Raw genomic sequence first — 15,185 nt, 5'->3', positions numbered from 1 at the left:
CCGAGGGCACCGAGCGCAGAGGAGGGACAGAGGCACCTGTTGGTGTCCTCAAGACTGGGTCAGATGATCCATCTTAGGAATATTCCACCAAGTTCTTTCTTCCCCCTCTGGTGCATGCACTCTGCTCAAGTGACAACTAGCAATTGCTGTCATTTGTTTCTACTTACAGTGAGTTTCTGTTCAAACACCAGTACACAATCACAACAGAAGTTTCTGATTATTCAGAAAACCAATATGGTGGCAATAAAGACGTTTAAAAGATACACCATCCCCTGAGAACTAATTAGGCTTTAACTATAGTAAATAAATCTACACCTTCTGAGAACCTGGAAGAACCTGGATCATTTTAGGCTTTAGTCCCGTGTTCTAAAAATCCTATATCCAAAGTGCTTATATGCTGAATACATTTTAAGAGGTGACTATTTTAATATACAATTTTAAGCTGACTTTTACACACATTTGTTGTATTAATAACTTGTAATCGTTTACATTTTTTTCTGTTTCAGTATTCCAAGCAAGGAATTGGGGATTTAATTCTATTTAGTAAAACATTTGTCTTATTTTAGTCTATTCATGGTTGTTGTCTTCCATCTTAAAATATCAACCTTAAAAAAGATCAATGTTTATTAAATATTTAGTAAAAAGTTATCCAGTCATCCTTTAAATGGAATTTCCCTGAATAACTTTAGTTTAAAAAATAAAATTATTTAGGTCTTGATATAAATTTCAGAGCTTCCCTTAACAACACACCCATGATTTAATAATCCCATTCACAGAAAAAAATTGCTTAGATTCCTTATGTTATATATAAACTCTTCATGCTCCAAACAAAACACATGTCCCCTGGTTGCATCCTCTGGAGAGATTGAGAACAGTTGGCCACCAGCCTTTCTAATAAGAACCTTTGAGTACTTGAATTTCATTACTAAATTTCCACTTAGTCAATAAAAGAATCTATTTGTAAAAGTTCCTGTTGGGGCCTCTTAGGCAGCCCAATGTTATTAAAATAACAGCATTTCCTATGTACACAACAGAAAATACACTTGGATTAGAACTTTTGTAAAAGGCTGGTCTTGCCACTGTTGAGAAAGCTTGTTAAGGAATTTTACCTTTAAAGTAACACCCTTCAGGTTCTTTGTGTACTTTTGTCATTATTGTTGTTGGGTTTTTATTTTAATTTTAATTTTATTTTATTTTTAATTTTTTTGCTGAGGCTGGCTTTGAACTTAAGATCCTCCTGCCTCCCAAATTGTTGGGATTATAGCCATGCACCATTGCCCATTGTCTTTATGTAGTTTTGCTGTGGACATTTGTTCCTCTTGCACCAACCATTTGTCTTTATCTTGTTAATATTAACTGCTCCTTTCCTTCTGAATCCCTCCCTCTCTCATTCTCAGCCACAGGTTTTGGGTGAGATGGATTCCATTGTTAACTCCAGGTGAACCCTAAGTGCTCAATTGGTCCTATTTCATTCCCCTTTAATTTTCCAGAGCACTACCATCTTAATTGATGGAAAGAATGTATCCACACTGTCTTCATTAGGTGAGTGACACACAATGGGGGAAAAAGTGTTTTCTCTGTTGCCTGAAATAGCAGCAGAACAGATGCTCTCTTTTCCAAATGGTTTATGCACTGCGGCTACTAGGAGAATAGCCACACTGGAAATTAAGCTGCTGAGGGAGCCCAGAGCATAAAACCAGGGATCTCCTGATAGAATTAACTGACTTAGGCCTGCTGCAGAACTGTTACATTACCATATACACACATAGCTTGCTTTCTTGCTTTCTTTACTGGAGGTGGGAGGTTACTGGGGATTGAACTCAGAGGCACTCAACCACTGAGCCACATCCTCAGCCCTATTTTGTATTCTTTTAGACACAGGGTCTCACTAAATTGCTTAGTGTCTCACCATTGCTGGGGCTGGCTTTGAACCCAGGATCCTCCTGCCTCAGCCTCCCTAGCCACTGGGATTACAGGTGGTTGCCACTGTGCAGGCCATGTAGCTTTATTTGTATAAATTATGCATACATTTATATTTTTGTTGTTTGGCTTAATTGCAGTTTTTGTAATAAAACAATTACTAATTCATGAAATAGTCTAGTTAAACTTTTTTAATTTCTAAAAAGTTTAATTGATAACAAGAGCCACCTAATAAAGGCTTGAGGGAAATAAATGTTTAAAATACATAAAAATTAATGAAAAAATATAGAACTACCATGACACAGCAATCTGTCTTTCAGAAATGTACCTGAAGGAAGTAAAACCACCATCTCTCTCTCTCTCTCTCTCTCTCTCTCTCTCTCTATATATATATATATATATATATATATATATATATATATATATATATATATATTATGTATATATTATGTATATACGTATACATACATATACTATTAGTACTCTTTATTATCAGGAAATATTTCTTTTTACTTTAACCATAAAATCTTTAAAAATAATAAATATGATTGAATTCTCCAGAAAAACAAACTTTAATTCCCTCAAAAATGACAATCTTAAATATTGGATGTGCTAAAGACCTTTATGTGATTAGATGCAAATAAGAAAGCAATTAAATCATTATTCATCAGTACTAATGAGCATGTTATTCAGGCCTATTCTTCAATTAAAAGAAAATAAGGGCCTAACATGTGAGAAAGAGTGATTGTAAGAACAGAAATGTAAGTACAAGTCATGTTGCACTGAATGACTGGTGGGACCCACTGATCACCCCTTCCCAAATCCTATCAATGGCAACACTATCTGTTCAAGTCACTTCACATTTTATATTACTAATAGGGAAAAAACTCTCGAGAGTCAGGTGTGCATTTTTCTAAGTGAACGTTCTTTCTGTCATCTTTTATAAATATTTTTAAGGCCTCTATGACCTTGTTTTCTCAAAAATGTTTTACTATCTCTAAAAATATATTCAAAATTCTCCCTTAACTCTATTGTTTCTGTAAACATTCTTTTCCCAGGCATATTATTTTGCTATTATCACTATCTACCCCAACTGTAGCTCTCCTTTTCTTTATAAGATCTAGAGATCTCTCCATGCTTTATAAGATCTAGAGATCTCTCCATGCTTTATAAGATCTAGAGATCTCTCCATGCATTGACCTCTATCAAACTTTCCCACATGCCCACCACTTTTGTCACACATATATGCTATTTTCCCCCATTAAATAATGTTACATAAAATTGTGACTACGATAGACTTGCTGATCAACATTCATGTGATTGCCTTTATTTCATATAGTACCAATATGCGCTATTCATACATTTATTTATTTAGCAAACATTTATTAATTTTTTGGTATGGGCAATGCTTTTGGCATTGCAGATATAATTGGAAATTAGAAATTTTAGGTAGTTTTTAGCTGAGTGGTTTTGTTAGCATTTTGCTAGTTTATATGACATGGAAACATTCCAATGTGGTGTTAATACGTTCAAACTAGATTATGTGATCTTGAATTGTAGGGATATGTTTATTTCATTTGCATCCTGGGGCAAAATCTGGAGGACTCTATTGAGAAAGTATTAGGAAAGAAGGAATCTGAAGATAAGTTGTAACTGGAATTAGAGTGGTGAAAAATGCTGCATTAAAAAAATCTTGATTTTGCAAGATTGGGGGCATGTGTTTTAGCTGGAACTTTCGGCAATACATTCTGGAAGAAAATTTGCTCCTTATCACTTTGTCCTGACATCACTTTGAATATTGAAATGGCGAATTCAAAAATATTTTATAATTTTATAATATTTTATAATTTTATAATATAATTTTATATATTTATTTATAATTTTATATTTTATAATATAATTTACATCAAAGGCATAAATGCTTTAGAATGCAAAGTATATTTATGCTTTAGAATGCAAAGTATATTTCTTTCTTTTTTGACACCTCATTAAACCTTCATCATGTAATTTTATTTAAACACACTAGCCATTGGTCCTCATCAGACATGCCACAGTGTCCAACTTGCATACATTCTTTCCCATATGCATACTCAGATATAAAGCCCAGGCCAGTCAGTGTCAACTCTGTGTTCCAGACCTTAAAACCCATGGCATCATTTTCTGATAGTTTTATACGAAACGCTGATTCTGATACAATCAAGAACAAAAAAGAAAAAACATCTCTTCTCATAAAGATGATTGTATTCTCCCAAATCATCTTCCACTGTCCAGCTCCCTGTTGGGCCACATGAGGGCACATGAAAACAATGACTATAAGACAGGTTCCACAAGTCTCCAAGTTTTCCAGGAAGACTGAGCTGTGGTTGCTCTTTGTAAGATGGATTTGCAACTTTCTTCACTTCCCTATTTCAACTCCAAATTAATTTCTTGAGCTCCAATCCTTATTTATGATTGGTTTCTGAGGAAAACCCAGGCCAACATAATATAAGATGATTTTTGGGCAGCACTAAAGTGGCTAAAGAAGTTTGCTAAAGAAGGCTATGTTAAAGTGGAGCTTTTGAAAGAGGACTCATTTTTTGTACCAGCTTTTGGTGGAGGATTAGATTTTTGTACTGTGTAGCTGCACTGAATCCCTTAACGTGAAGCCTAGTGGCTGAAAACAACCCTTACCTATACTTCTCACAATGCTGTGTCCAACTGGTTGCTCTGATGCCTATTGGGCTTCCTCATGCAGCTGCCCTGGGTGGGGGGAGGTCACTGCATGAGTAGTTTAGCAGCTGAGAGACCCTAAAATTCGGTACTGGGTCTTCTTCTTTTTCTGGGGGTCCAGAGTTCCTCAAGAGCTGGGGGCAGTGGGGAAGGAGGTTGTGAAAAAGCTCTGAAAGCTGGTGAGGTCTAGATTCTGAAACTGCCCCACATAGCTTCCTGTCACATCTTATAAAAGCCAAGGCAGTTGACCAGGACAGCTCAGCATCAGAGGTGGGGGCAAATCCCACTGCTATTGGCATAAGGTTCACAAAATTACAGCTATGTTTTTTAAAGACCACAAATGGAAACCTTTGAAAACTTGATATTTCATATTAATTCCCCACCAGAGAAAAACCAAAAGCACACATATACCAGTTCTCTGTCCATTTTAAAGAAAGCTGATCTTCTGTGTTACCTTAGAATCAGGATGGTCTGATTCAAACAGCTTCCATTTTTATGGATTTAATTCTACATACTGTTTAACATGAATAAACAGGAAAACCACAAGATAAAAAACAATTGTCCATCTGTAACTTTTTCAGTCTTAGATTCTGTATTTATTAAAAATTGCATTTTTATTCAACATAACATGATTTTTACAGAAGTTAAGGCTGAGAAACTTGAAATATAGTAGTTCAACAGAAACTTATAACTTTTGGAAAATATTTTGTTTGACCTCAAATGGAACATTACTCATATGAATGAATACATAACAAGATGATAGTACTTTTCAAGTTTTATAAAAAGCTTTTTATTTTAATCAATTTGTCATTCTGTCTCTGATTACATTCTTTTAATCTGAGGAGGTTAAAAGCAAATAGATTTTAATCTTCTGCAATCATGGGTAGAAGGAGCTTCTCTCAAAGAAGAAAGCAGATATTATTTTTGCTTAATTAATGTGCTTTAAAAATATGTTGAAGCATATGAGCATTTTGCAAAAATAATTTAATAATTACTGTAAATTAATAATTGGCATCAGTTAAATCTTCTCAAGATACATTTCTTATTTGATAGAATTTTTGTAGTGAACTGATTTTATAATCCCTGTTGTTAATTTAATTGGGCTAACTTTAAAGTGAAATCAATGAAGAATATTTTATTACTTTTATTTTTATGTGCATTCATTATTTGCTTCTGGAAGAATTTAGAAATTCCAATTACATAAGTGCCTAGCACTTCAGTCTGTAATTTGTAATGGATAAGAAAAAAGCAGGACTTTTAGATATGTACACAAGTTACATAAAAGAAACCTGGCCCAGTTCCTGAAATACAGGAGAACCAAGGTGCTGCCATTGTATGCCACACGGGAACCTGTAGAGAGAAATAGCATAATCAAAGTATGCTCAGATGGGAGCAGGGACCATCATGGTAAAGTTCATGGTAGGGGGTTATATCAGGAGCTCATTTATCACACACGAAAGTAAATGAAATAAAGTCCCAGTTGAAGCAAGATTATAGAACTAAACCCAACTTGGGGGTGACTGTCTGGGAAAATCTTTGTTCAACTGTATTTTGCCCCACTGTTGCTGGCCTTTGAAGATGGAGAGGATCATAAGTAGGGATTGGAGAATGGCTGCAAGGAGCCAATAGTGACTGCTGCCCAAATACCAAGGAGGACACGGGAACCTTAGTCTGCAACTGCAAGGAACTGTATTCTGCCAGTCCCAAAAATGGGCCTGGAAGAGGACCTGATGTTCCTGAGGAAAACAGGCCAGTGGGACCTCAGTTGTTCCTGCTGTAACTCCTTGAGCTGGGAACCCAGTTGAGTCCTGCTAGACGTCTGGTGCACAGAAACTGGGAGGTAAGGAGTGGGTCCTTTTTTAGTTTCTAAGTTTGTGATAATAGGTATGGAAGCAACAGAACACTGATATAAATTCTGGTACCAGCCATGCTACCATAACAAAACCTCAAATATGTGCAAAGTGTTTTGGAATCTGCTGGTAAACTAAGCCTGCTGGAATTTTGAGGAGAATAATAATAATTTTAAAAGCCTTGATTGCTTTAAAGACTGCTATAACTATGGACCCTAAAAGGACTGCAAGGGAGTGCTCAGAAGAAAGAAAGCCTCATGTTATTGGAACAGCAGGAAGGGAGACCCTTGTTCCACCATGGCCGGAAGCTTAGGAAAATGGTTCCCTGCAGTCCTTTAGGAGGTAGGACCTGTCATTGGTGAGTTTACAAGTTGGGTTTACTAAGCAAAGTGTTGAAGTGAAAACTGTTTTCTTCTTTATATTTATAGTAAAATTTCAGGGTGGGGAGAGAGAGGGAGAAACTGAGGAAAGAGCTGTCAATGTGGGAAATCCTCATCCTGTACAGATGGCAAAAGGTGCTAAAAATAAGAGATAGCTGCTCTGGAGGTTAGCACAAAGAGCTGAAGGGGTGCAGCAGTACAGGCCTTTACTGCAATCTCAGGAAGATGGAAAGGTCCCAGCACTCAACACCAGGGGTTCAAGTTATGCCTGTAGGTCTTCTCAGTCCTTTCAGAGAGCCACCAGGGAGCTTCTTGGAATGATCCTTCAGCCACCACAGAAGAAGCTGAAAATGGAAAAGGAATGACCTCAGCAAGATGTGAGCACATGTTCTGTCTCATGAAGCATCCACAGGGGCCCACAAGGAACTGGGCTGTCTCATCAGCAGGACAACGGCCCATGGGAATGGACAGGGACAGACCTCAGGACAGGGAGAGATGCTCAGAACTATCAAGATCTCTGGCAGGAGGGGGCTGGGCAAGCCACGCGGCTACTAACACAAGCTCCCTTCCATGCAGAAGCAAGAAGACACAGTGAAGCTCCCAGAGGGCAGAGATAATCCAGGTGGGATCTTCCCGGGCCTGGGGACTTAACGTAGAGGAATTCCTCCATTGGATTCAATTTTCCCCACGTTTAAAGAAGAATGCCAGTAACTGTCAGTTTTCAATCCCCATGTAACAAATTAGCACAAAGGTAGTGACTTAAAACAGCACAAATTTTTTGGAACCTATTGAGAGCCACAGCCAAAGTCAGAATGATGCCTGGCATATTGCCAGAGGGAATGGTTGAAAGGTGCTGCCAGCGAACCATTGAGATGATGATTTGAGTTAAGCTGTAATATAATAGCTGTGGTGCTGGATTGATTGAGTTGTATATGAACCCTATGGGTGGGAGGGGATAGGCTGGCTCCGGGAATCTGCCTCAGGCACCCAACACTTTGTAGTCATGTTGCAAGGCCCTGCTTTTGGAATTCTTTTCAGAGTTTATTGGAAATTTTTGAATGGTGACATGTCTTGTTCTCTAAAGATTAATTAATTTTCAGCAGTAACTAAATTTCCAAAAAGCAAAGTATGGTATATAAATTTGGGCTCAAAATTAGACAAAGGTTATGAAAGGACTAGAAATCAAGTAGACATAATTTCCCATATGGCTTTTAACTGACTGTAAAGAAAACTCAAGAAGAACATTTAGAATAGTTGAAATCAGTTGTAACTTCCCATATTAACTTTGCTTTTATAATTAGTTTGACATTATCTTAAAATCTAAGTATTTTCATATCATATCAAACATTTTAGCAGATAACACTAACTTGAATCAGTTACTCTTAGTTTCTTTACCTACATTCATTGTATTCATATAACAATAATAATAATAATAATAATAATAATAATAATAATAATAAATGTGTTAGGCACCATTCTGCTGCAAAGGTGTTTCTATCAAAATTTTTGTGAAATTACAAAAGGAAAGTAAGCTTTTACCTTGTAGGTTGAGTTCTGTTGCCTACTATAATAAGTAATTGCCTTTTATAATAAGGTGATTCTGTGCAGAGTTCTGTATTTGCTGTAATTCTAAATTTTTATTTACATTGTCAGAGAAGCTGACAGGTAAGAGGTAAGTTTCATGAGTTACACTTAGACCTAAGACCTTGAACTTTACTGAAATTGTTTAGTAGCAATGAATCACAGCCCTTCATCACCTGAGTCCTTTTCATATAACCAGGACATGACTACAGCAGCAGCTGACTGTGTAGATTTTCATATAGGCTACAACCAAGAGCAATTATTAATCTCCTTACTACAAACAGCAACTCTAGAGTTAAAATATTGAATTTCAAGAGAATGTACGTGAGGCCAGAGACCTACCAGGTGACCCGATGATAGTGTACCACTCCAAACCAAATATTTCACAGTAGGAAAACTGTGGCTGATACCTAGAGTAGAGTTGGAAGACATCAAACCAGCATGGTTTTTTCTTCTATTGATAAACTTACAGATTTCTTCTGTAAGAAAAATTCTGAAGAAAGGAATTACCTTATTTTCATAGTCAATGTGTAACTGAGTATGTTTTTCTGCCTCTTCTGTTAGTTTTGGAATGCCCTTCAACCCTGACTTCTGTTTATCCTTCTCTTTACAATGAATGCTATCAGAGCAGTCAGTTACTTTTATGTTCATGGTGCATGGCACAGAGAAGGTCATGAAAAAATCTTTTTGTTGGAACAAAGAAAAGAAATAAATTATCTTACTGGATTTTGCAAGCTTAAAATTAATTTTGTAGTCAAACTTTCTGTATTAAGATTTTATTTATTGTTATAATGTTGGTGAATAAAAAAAGCATTTCCTCCCACTGAACATTAATTCCCTTAACTATAATACTGGGGTATAATTTGACCAATCTAAAAACACTGTTGTAAAGATTAAATGAGATAATACAAATAAAGTTGATAATATAATAAGTAGGTATTATATAGTGTTCTGACTGTAAATAGCTTTATACCATTTAACTTTTATTATTTCAAAGGGATGTTATCAATCTATTAAAGAATCTAATGGAATCCCCTCATCATACCCTCATCATTCCATAGCTTTAGCAAGCTCTTCAAACTATCTAAGCACAATTCACAATAGATAAATTGTGGAGCCGACCCAGATGACCTTCAGTAGTTGAATGTGTAGGGAAATTTTGGTATATATGCACAATGGAATATGACTCAGCAATAAAAGGGAATAAAATCATGGCAAATAAACGGAGTTGGAGAATATAATGTTAAGTGAAGTAAGCCAATCCCTAAAAACCAAAGGCCAAGTATTTCCTTTGATATAGGATACTGACTCATAATGTGGTGATGGGTGGGGAGCATGGGAGGAATGGAGAAACTTTAGATAGGGCAAAGGGGAAGAAGAGGACGGAAGCGGATATGGGGGTAGGAAAGACTCTGGAATGAGTTAGACATCATTACCCTAAGTTCATTTGTGAAGACACGAATGGTGTGAAAATAATTTGTGTACAATCAGAGACTTGAAAAATTGTGCTCTATATGTGTAATATAAAATGAATTGCATTCTGCCATCATATATAACAAATTAGAAAAAAATAAAAGAAAAACTACCTGTGTGCTCCATATCAAAAGTCACTCGCTGACACTAGTCACATTTTCCCCCACTTACATATCATGATCCATTAGTGAAATGAAGTCTACTTATTTCATAGGGACTGATTTTATTTGGGGGGTGGAATGACTTGCCAAGGATTGAATTCAGAGGCACTCGAAAACTGAGCCACATCCTCAGCCCATTTTTGTATTTTATTTAGAGACAGGGTCTCGCTGAGTTGCTTAGCACCTTGCTGTTGCTGAGGCTGTGTTTGAACTCAAGATTCTCCTGTCTCAGCCTCTGGAGCTGCTGGGATTACAGGTCTGTGCCAAGGCGCCCAGCCCCATTATATTTTTAACTAATATGAACAAATGGAATGGAGTGGAGTAGAGTGCAGTGGAGTGGAATAAAAGAATAGAAGAATAGAGTCTATGTTTTGCATTTAGTGGGATAAATAAAGGTAAACATTTTGTGAAACTTCCTTAAGATGCATGTGCATAGTATGCTTATGCGCCTATATATGTATGTTAGGTTCAAATATATCTTGCTTGATCAAGATGGCTCACACAGAGCATCCTGCAGATTTCTATGCCTTATCATTTTCATCACCCTTGCTGTTCTTAGTTTCACCTTTTTTGCTTTATTTCCCAACATCTAAGCACAACAGCTACATTTGCAATACAACTGATTACAGAGATCACACTTATTTAAAAAACAGATTAAACCAACCAAGTGATCACATTATCAAGTGATCACAATAATTGTATGCTAGCTTCACTTATAACACAAAAGGTCATGTTCAGAAGGCAAGATGCATCAAATTTTGAGTGTTCCACATAGATAACCTGTATTCCAAAGTTTCTTAGAATATGACCCGGGAGCATGTCATACACAAAGCAGGAAAATGAAGGTGCACTCTTCTAGATGATGTCAGAAATTGTTCTAAGTCAAACTTTATATCAGAGCATGATGCCTTACAGTAAAATTATAATAAATAAATATTCCAGATTTTTGTAATTAAGATGCTTTAAGCCAATTTATCCACTTTCTTAACTTGAAACTAGAATCAGAACATGAATCAAATATGTCAAGTGGTTTTCTTACAACACAGAATTCCACAACTATATATAAAATGTTTTTGTTTGAATGATATATAGTAAAGACTGTTCACACACACACACAAAAAAAAAAAACACTAAAATGCCTGCAGATGATGGAGACACCTTTGAAATTCTCCATTCCAACGACCATTAATCTAATTTTCTTCTTCTTCTTCTTGAATTCATATCTCTTCAAAAAGGATAGTTTCTCATTGAGTCTCTGAAATGCAGTGTAGCTGTTCTCCCTCATTGTTAATTTCTTGCTTATTAAACTTTTCCAAGAATTAATCTAATTAACATTGAGTTTACTTTTTAAGACTTGTATTGTTTCACAAGAAAAAGACATAAAAGGCCTTTGATGTTCCGCTCAGCCCCGCGCCCTTACCCGGCGCCCACAGCCCGCCCAGGCGGAGTCAGCCCGCGCTCCGCCCGTCGCGATCCGGGCTCGGAGGTCCAGACTCCGGGCTCGCCACCTCCCGGGCCGGCTCCGCGCCCCGCACTCTCCGCGCCCCGCGCTCCCTGCGCCCAGGCGGGCGGAGGGCACCATGCCGCAGCTGGACTCCGGCGGGGGCGGCGCGGGCGGCGGCGACGACCTAGGAGCGCCCGACGAGCTGCTGGCCTTCCAGGACTAGGGCGAGGAGCAGGACAAGAGTCGCGACAGCGCCGCGGGCCCTGAGCGCGACCTGGCAGAACTCAAGTCGTCGCTCGTGAATGAGTCAGAGGGCGCGGCCGAAGGCTCTGGGATCCCGGGTACCGGCGCCAGAGCACGCAGCGAGGCCGAGGTCGGGGCCGAGGCTCTGGGACGGGAGCACACTTCGCAGAGACTTTTCCCGGACAAACTTCCAGAGTCTCTGGAGGACGGCCTGAAGGCCCCAGAGTGCTCCAGCGGCATGTACAAAGAGACTGTCTACTCCGCCTTCAATCTGCTCATGCACTACCCACCCGCCTCAGGAGCAGGGCAGCATCCCCAGCCGCAGCCTCCACTGAACAAGGCCAATCAGCCAACTCACAGTGTCCCCCAACTGTCTCCTCTCTACGAACATTTCAGCAGCCCACACCCCACACCTGCACCTTCGGACATCAACCAGAAACAAGGAGTTCACAGGCCTCTGCAGACCCCTGACCTCTCTGGCTTCTACTCTCTGACCTCAAGCAGCATGGGACAGCTCCCTCATACTGTGAGCTGGTTTACCCACCCATCCTTGATGCTGGGCTCTGGTGTCCCTGGTCACCCAGCAGCCATCCCCCACCCGGCCATTGTGCCCACCTCAGGGAAGCAGGAGCTGCAGCCCTATGACCGCAGCTTGAAGACACAAGCAGAATCCAAGGCAGAGAAGGAGGCTAAGAAGCCAACCATTAAGAAGCCCCTCAACGCGTTCATGCTGTACATGAAAGAGATGAGAGCCAAGGTCATTGCAGAGTGCACACTCAAGGAGAGCGCCGCCATTAACCAGATTCTAGGTCGCAGGTGGCATGCACTGTCAAGGGAAGAACAGGCCAAGTATTATGAATTGGCCCGTAAAGAGAGGCAGCTGCACATGCAACTATACCCAGGCTGGTCAGCGCAGGACAACTACGGGAAAAAGAAGAGGTGGTCAAGGGAAAAGCATCAAGAATCTACCACAGGAGGAAAAAGAAATGCATTCGGTACTTACCCGGAGAAGGCCGCTGCCCCAGCCCCGTTCCTTCCGATGACAGTGCTCTAGGCTGCCCTAGGTCCCAAGCTCCCCAAGACTCACCCTCATACCTTCTGCCCCTCTTCCCCACAGAACTGCTTGCTAGCCCAGTGGAGTCGGCACCAACATCCCCACGTCTCTCCACTATTCTCAGTCTCCCTGCCCCTGGACCACCACAGGCCCCTCACAGCACCCTGCAGAACACACAAGTACAGCAACAGGAATCTCAGAGGCAGGCGGCCTAGCATGCACAGGACTCCTGGCCTCCTCCAGAGGCCTAACCCTTTAGAGAAAGCAGAAGCCCTAGTCATATGGAAACTGGCCAGCAGCCCTCCCAATGCTCCATGTAGGGTCCATGCCCTGAAGATTTCAGAGGCTGAAAAACTTCTGCCTGAACGTGAGGCCATCAATTCAAACTTCTGAAGTGGTGGGACCATATTAATGCCAGTGTGTCGTCTCATTAAGGGAATCCTGATGCCTGTGGCAGCCTACATTGTGGTGTCCCCCACCCTGCTCCAAACCATGTGCTTTACTAGCCAGATACCCTTGTCTCCCTTGCTTTTCTGCTATAGGTCACAGAAGGGCAGGACTAAGCTCAGCTACATTCTCTACAGAAATGCCTCATCTGTCCTCTGCCACACCCTTCCCACACCAGACACTTCCATGGATCAAGAATAACCTGTTTGATATTATCAAACAACATCTGAGCATGATCACAACCACAAAGCTCAAGATGACTATGCTTCTCCAAAGGGAATGGAGGAGCTGTTTACAGAAAACCAGCTGCTCTTCATAAGCTGGACCAGAGGAAGCCTCTTAGTATATTCTCAGGAGCTTAGAAGAGGAGGAGGGAATAGAATAGGTTTAGGCCTAACAACTTATCAGGCAAATTCGGGTTCCTGAGCAACTTAAGAAACCCTGACACCAAAGCTCAGGCACCAGATGATGCAGGCAAACAGTTCAAAGAAGTCATGGCCCAAATCTAGTGTGTATCCCTCTCTATTCAGTCTTTTTCACAGTTCCATTTCCAGCTCATTCATGTCACTTGAGCCAGCTCTTAGGCAATTTGAGAGAGTAAACCCAAAACCTCCTCCAATAGCCAGAGCTTGCCTTCTAGCATTCAGACCAGGCCAGCGTGTTTTTTTCCCTTTGGGGCTGAAGGAAAGAGGACTGTTAAAACTAAAGGAACCCAGAAACCTCTAGTGGTGGACATAAGTTTTCACCACAGCCTACTTTAATCAATTTTTGAGCCAAGCTTCAACCCTGAGCCTTGAGAAACAAGTCTTTTATTTTAATTTAACTTTTTTTTCCTTTTGCCTTCTCCTCATTGTACATAGCCTGAATCCAAAGAAAAAGGGCTGTCTGTGTACTCGTATACACCCTTACAAAAAGCCTTTAGTTACATACTTTAGCCACTGGTTTCTCAGAATCCAAAGATCACCTATTCTTGTGTAGTGTTGCAAAAAGTCTTGAGAAAAAAGGACCAATGTAGTGTTCAAAATATTTTTGTATTGTTAATGCATCATCAAAGAAAAACTTTTTTTTTAAACATGAGAATAAAGATACTTTTTACTGGGAAAAAAAAAAGAAAAAGACATAAAATTATTTGAGGAAAAAATGCAGGCATTTCTTGTTTTTTACCTGGTGCATTTTTACTCTGTTTGCCACAATAGTGATTTAATTTACACTGAACAAACACAACTCTCTCCAATACAGTTTCATTTAATGCAGCTAAATTTGTATTTGGCAACAATGTACTATATTTAAGATAGACACATTAGTTAAAAAAGCACATAAACAAAGAATTTCTTTTTGATATTCTATGAACTCAACATTAGAGATTTTAGGAAGATTTGCCAGAGGAATTCCAGAAGTTATAAGTCATTATTTATTTAATTGCTCTTCCAGGGAATGTTTGAAACTTTTCATGATTCTATATCTCATGTAGATGTTTGCCTTAAATGTTGATTGAATGAAGAATTAAATAGTCAATATGTTAGAAATTAAAAACATAACTAAACTTTTAACTTTAGCAATTCCTGGTCTGTTGACTAAAGATATGTGGATGTTCTTTGATGCACAACATCTTTAATAAGCTTTAGAATATATATGTTTTTGAAGATTGTAACTTCATATATATTATGTGAAGAGTTGAAATAAAGCAACTAACTATTCAAGCCAGATTAAGAGTACCAGGAAACATATTATTGGTGTAATAAATGGTGCTTTGTGCATGCAAATTTAGGAAATAGAATTTACAGGCATAAAATAGAATTTGTAACAATGGCAACAGAAGCCAAACAACCAAGATATAGTCACATGATGTGGTTCCTTAAAGAGCATTAGCTCAGCAGTCAGGAAGTCTTCATTTTATTTTTCTTATTGTCATGTTTATTCTTA

General features: G+C 39.0%; 1 protein-coding gene across 1 annotated transcript; it reads left to right on the top strand.

Moving 5' to 3' along the window:
- Window positions 1–11,639: 11,639 nt before the first annotated feature.
- Window positions 11,640–14,085, top strand: LOC144372444 (transcription factor 7-like). Its single transcript, XM_078035818.1, is given in 2 exon segments — window positions 11,640–12,729; window positions 12,732–14,085. Coding segments are annotated over 2 exon segments (1,374 nt in total). The 5' UTR covers window positions 11,640–11,654; the 3' UTR covers window positions 13,031–14,085.
- The last annotated feature ends 1,100 nt before the right edge of the window (window positions 14,086–15,185 follow it).

Source organism: Ictidomys tridecemlineatus, unplaced genomic scaffold, assembly GCF_052094955.1.
Source record: "Ictidomys tridecemlineatus isolate mIctTri1 unplaced genomic scaffold, mIctTri1.hap1 Scaffold_1039, whole genome shotgun sequence".
NCBI classification, from domain to species: Eukaryota; Metazoa; Chordata; class Mammalia; order Rodentia; family Sciuridae; genus Ictidomys; species Ictidomys tridecemlineatus.
Note: the sequence above shows the minus strand (reverse complement) of the source record. Positions and strands in the feature narration are given on the sequence as shown.